At 47.0% G+C, this 5,402-nt stretch overlaps 1 protein-coding gene across 1 annotated transcript in view; it reads left to right on the top strand.

Moving 5' to 3' along the window:
* Nucleotides 1-5,349: 5,349 nt before the first annotated feature.
* Nucleotides 5,350-5,402, top strand: part of COMMD9 (COMM domain containing 9) — a 6,679-nt gene continuing 6,626 nt past the window's right edge. The window contains exon 1 of the mRNA XM_033515182.1: nt 5,350-5,399. Within this exon, the coding sequence (XP_033371073.1) occupies nt 5,351-5,399 (49 nt within the window). The 5' untranslated portion in view covers nt 5,350. The remainder of the gene's footprint in view (nt 5,400-5,402) is intronic.

The following is a 5,402-nucleotide window of genomic DNA, read 5'->3' as shown; positions in this document are numbered from 1 at the left end:
TGTCAGGAAATCCATTCACTGGACGATCAGAGACACTTGGTGAATGGAACCTGCTTGGAATTTTAGCCCAAGGACATAAAACCTCTATAAAAACCGAAGCCTGGAAACCCTCAAACGTGGATTTGGGAATCCTATACCTTTGGTGTAGACCCTGTCCACCCAGCGCTGCGCTGACTATTTTATTGTGGTATTTTATCATTGTTGTTTTCTGTTGTTTATTAATAAATCTTTCTTTTAATCCGTATCACGAATTTGCCTTTGCATTTATAACACTAAGGGACACCGACATTCAAATGGAGAGGGGGAGGAAAGGCTTCTTTACTTTGTGCTTTTATAAGAGCTATTAAATGTCTTGCTTTTGTCTATGCTGGCTTGCTCCTCCTGTCTTGTCAGAACTGACTCTGTTATGCCAGTGGAGCCGCAAATACCTCATGGAAAATGTTTTGTTGCATGCTTTAATTTGCTTTAGAAAACCAGATGCAGTTCCATTGATTCGTACACTGAATTTTCTCCCAGGAGTTTTGTGAGCATCAATGAATGGTTGTTAAATCTGAATGAGACCTTGAATAAAGACAATGGTAAAAACTTGGTATGATGCTTAGGCCAAATGCTCTCAGCTGGAAAACACTCAAAAAGCTTCTTTTTGTCCCAATGATGCTTTGCACTTTGAACACATTCATAATCTCATGAACAGTTTGAGCTGCCTATCAAATTTTATAGGGATTTTCTTGCAGCAGAGGGCAAAGAAAATTACCTTAGATGAGCTGTTAATGTGCAATGCCTTTGTTACAAGTGTTAGGCTGCTCACTTTCCAGTTTTAACAGAGATTTACAGCAGTATGAGGCTGCTCACTTTCCAGCTATAGTGCAGGCAACTGTCCACAGACCTACAGAGCACACAGAGTATCTGCTGGCACGAGCCTTACAGATCACATCTGTCAGCAGTGGTCTTACTCTCTAATTTGCAGACCCATTTGAAGAGTCTCAAGTATCAGCAATCCAAATTGAAAAGGCAGTTCAGCTGCTTCAGCTGAGAGGCCAGAGAGGAAGGAATACTGTCATCTGAAAGGTGATTGAAAACTGACACAGAAGAGTACAAACACGAGTGTTAACCACATGGTTTGGCTCCTTCTTAAAAAACCTTAACAGTAAAATCCTGTCGGGATGAAAGGCCCTTGGTGAGTCAAATGGGGCCAAATAGGAAAGGTGTTGGTTGTACATGACACACATTTTGTTGGGCCACTGCAAGAGATGACAGACTGGCAATGAACAGGGTGCACAGCCATGCAGAGCCAGGCCAGCACTGCTAATCATGCCCAGAGTGTATCCCAAGTGCTTCTACCCTATTCTGACTATCACAAATTTAATATGTTTCACCAACAGAAATAAATGTAGGAAACTGGAAGATGAAAAGAATGACTTGCCTAAGCCTGTTAAAGCAAGGATTACCCATCAAATCCAGCAACCAGTTCAGAAACTTTCCCCAATAACACAGACCAACCAGTTCTTCTGAATTGCAGCAAAAAGAAATATGTGTCAAAATCCTAATTACGGGTGGCCATTTGGAAATCCTCTGCTGGGAAGCTCTGCAGGGCTTAGCCACAGACTGGCTGGGGCACAGAGCTTTCCTATCTCATGCAGTCAATATCCAGACCCATGAACACACTTGATGTCATCTCTCTACTGCATTCCCTTAGAGCTAATTTCTGCATTTCTAATTTGGAAAAGGATAGGCAACTTTCTTACTAAAAGTGCACACACCCAGCAGGGAGCAGTTACAGAGCAGAGGCTTGCCTTGCAGCTGGAAGCCCTTAAAGAAGAGCCCACTCCTCTGAGACACATGCTCCACTGAATACAGGCTATGCTGTATGGGGGGAAAAAAATAGTTCTTCGCGTCAAATTCTTAATATCCCAAGGATTTCTCTCCCAGGGACACTTGAATGGACAAAGTGAGCTGAACAGTTTGGTTCTTTCCCTGGAATGTAAAAGATTACAGTTCTCCAGGTAAGAATTGTAAGGAAGCTATATTTATCACTTCCTTTTTTTACTTCTCAAGGGGAAAACCAAAATGAACAAAACACAGTACTTTAGGGACAACCATTTTCAGATACCCTAGGCTGGCTCAGCCAAGAGAGAGTCACATCAGTCAGTGCTCCAGCTGTATCACCCAGGCCTGGGTGCAGGCAAATTTGCCAGCCCAGAGGCAGAGTTTAATTTTCAGACTGAATGACTGGACAATTTGGTTCATGAGATCCAACTCATTCCCTGCATACAGTGCTGTGACTCATCTGCAGCCTCTGAACTCACAGCTGAGTCCCCTTGGGTGATACAGACATGAAATAATGGTTAAAAAAGGGCTGTAAGAAAACACATCTGGAGGTCATCCAATCCATCTCACTCCCCTAAGTGGGTTTCTTTTTTCAAACTCAGAAGTGCCTCTGGCACAACAGATAACTGAACTGGTGTTTCTCAAACCTTCCTGATAATCACACTGATCACAGGACCAGCCTTCCTTACAGGATGCAGTCTTACACTTCATCCCTGATAATTTCATTTTGGAGGCCTTGACCTTGAAGACAGAAGAAGGAAGGAGGGAAAGAAGAAGGGAAGGAAGGGGAAGGAAGGGAGGGAGGGAGGGAAGAAGAAAAGAAAGATCAAACCAAATAAAGCATTTTACTAAGCATTTCTGTCAGCTTCAGCTGTTTCAAATTTGATATTAAAGAAATGGCATTTCAATTTTGATATTAAATCAAACCTGTCATTATTTCTTCCTAATTATAAGGCTCCCAGAGTGAGGAAATTGCAGCAACAGAAGGTGGACTGGAGAATGAATAAAGTAGGATGCCAGCTGTGCTTACTGGCAGGCAGCATCTTTGTTCTGAATATGTGACTCACAGGTAAATGTTCTCTTGCCACACACACCCCTGTGAGAGCTGGCAGTGACAGTAATCTACCCTCCCCACCCTACACCCTCCCATCCTTTGCATGTCTCCACCTACTTGTCTGACAAAGTTCCTCTGTACAATTAAGTCCTTAACCCTAGTGTTGTGGTTTGACCTTGGCTGGATGTCCAGTGCCCATCAAAGCCACTCTGTCACCCCCTTCCTCAACTGGACAGGGGAGAGAAAATCTAACAAAAGGCTCATGAGTTAAGGACAGGGACAGATCACTCACCACATTACCATCATGGGCAGAACAGCCTTGACTCAGAGAAATTACCTGAATTTGTTACCAGTCGAAATCAGAGCAGGAAAATGAAAGAACAAATCCTAAAAGCACCTCTCCCCCAGCCCTCCTTGCTACCTGGACTTAACTTTATTCTTGATTCACTACCTCCTTCCCACCAGCAGTGCAGGGGTACAGGGAATGGGGGTATGGTCAGTTCATCAGATGTCACTTCTGATGCTGTTTTCTCTTCAGGGGAAAGATTTATTCCCCTGCTCCAGCACAGTGTCCTTCCCATGGGAGACAGTTCTCCACAAACTTCTCCAATGTGAGTCCTTCCCACAGGCTGCAGTTCTTCACGAATTGCTCCAGCGTGTGTCCCTTCCACAGGATGCAGTCCTTAGAAACATCCAGCGTGGCCTGCCCCATGGTCACAAGTACTGACAGCAAACTTGCTCCAGCATGGGCCTCTCTCTCTCCATGGGTCCCTAGGTCCTGCCAGAAGCCTCGTCCAGCACAGGCTGCCCATGGGCTCACAGCCTCCTTCAGATGTGCAGTGTGGGCTCCTCCAGGGGCTGCAGCTGGATCTCCGCATCCCCGCGGTCCTCCCTGGGCTGCAGGGGAAAGGCTGCCTCTTCAGAAACCCAATACACTAGGCATGGATCAACCTGATTTTACTAAAGCCTTGTAAAGTCACTGCTTTAGAAAGGCTCTGAAAAAATGTAAGTGTCCCTGTCCCCCAGTTAGATATGGCATTTCAGAAGTATTACTGCTTAGAAAAATTCTGCTTGCCTCTCTCACTGTTGAAAACTTTAGTCTTATTGGTTTGGGAACAAGACAAGCAGGCAGATTATAAGAGGTCAACGAGGCAAGTACAAGTATATCCTGTGAACAATCCCCATTTCCTTTAGGCATACTTCCTCAGATTGTAACACAGTATTGCTTTTATCACACTGCCTTCATTCTGTTTATCCTTTCACAACCCCCACGCTTACTGCTGATGTTATTAAATGCCCACACTTATCACTGCAGGACATTATGCATTACACAGAGAGTTCCATTACCTTCCTGGCACTCATGACAAAACTGACCTACCTTGATTCATCTAAAGACTGAAGCAGGGCCAAGAGAATGTGATTCTGGTTCTCTAGCTCTTAAAACCCGACCTCTCACCACTAACCCATGCTTTTTCCCACTGGGGTGCTATTGTTTAACCCACTAACTACAAACCTTTCATTTTGTAAACTAAAAATTAACATCTCACCATCCTTCCCTTCACTTTCTGTTCTATCCTAATGTGCAGTATGGAATCTGTTCCTTTGCAAGACTAAACCCTGTTCCCTGCCAGGCTTGTGAAGCCCAGTGGAATATTTATTTCTATGTTTGCATTTCTCGCTGTGCATATGCTGCTTACAAACCAACACAGCTGGAAATGAGGATGGGGATGTGACAGAGGCAGTGATGGGGAAAGATCACAGATCAGTGGTACCCTGAAGCCAGATGACCTGGAAGCCACACAAGGCGAAGAGAAGACGTTCTCTCTCAGAAAGAGGACTCATTTAAACCCCTTCAAAAATGAAAGACACAGCTTGCAAAGGTAAAGGTCCGTACCGCTGCGGTAGTGCCATGATAAACCCCTCACCTCCCGTTCCCGGGAGGAAAGCAGCGCGTCTACAGCAAAATTCCAGGGCAAAGTCATGCACTGAGAGTAGAAAACGTCCCGAGTGGAGCGGCAGAGGCAGTGCCACACACTAAGGGCTTCCCTGTCCGCGTCCGCGTCCGTGTCCGTGTCCCCGTCCCTGTCCGTGTCCCTGTCCCTGTCCCTATCCCTGTCCGTGTCCGTGTCCCCGTCCCTGTCCGTGTCCCTGTCCGTGTCCGTGCCCTGTCCCTGTCCGTGTCCCTGTCCGTGCCCTATCCCTGTCCCTGTCCGTGTCCCCGTCCCTGTCCGTTTCCGTGTCCGTGTCCCTGCCCCTATCCCTGTCCGTGTCCGTGTCCCTGTCCCTATCCGTCTCCCTATCCCTATCCCTGTCCCTGTCCGTGCCCTGTCCCTATCCCTGTCCCTGTCCCTGTCCGTGCCCTATCCCTGTCCCTGTCCGTGCCCTGTCCCTGTCCGTGTCCCCGGCCCCGCCCCGGTGACGGCCGCGTGATGGCGGCGGGCGGAGCGCGGCCTCAGTGACGGCGCCAAGATGGCGGCGCTGCGGGACGGGGACTTGGCGGCGCTGCAGCTGCTGCTGAAGG

The sequence above is a fragment of the Parus major genome, chromosome 5 (assembly GCF_001522545.3).
Source record: "Parus major isolate Abel chromosome 5, Parus_major1.1, whole genome shotgun sequence".
In the NCBI taxonomy this organism is placed as follows: Eukaryota; Metazoa; Chordata; class Aves; order Passeriformes; family Paridae; genus Parus; species Parus major.
The sequence above is the reverse complement of the archived record's forward strand: the minus strand, read 5'-3'. Positions and strand labels throughout refer to the sequence as shown.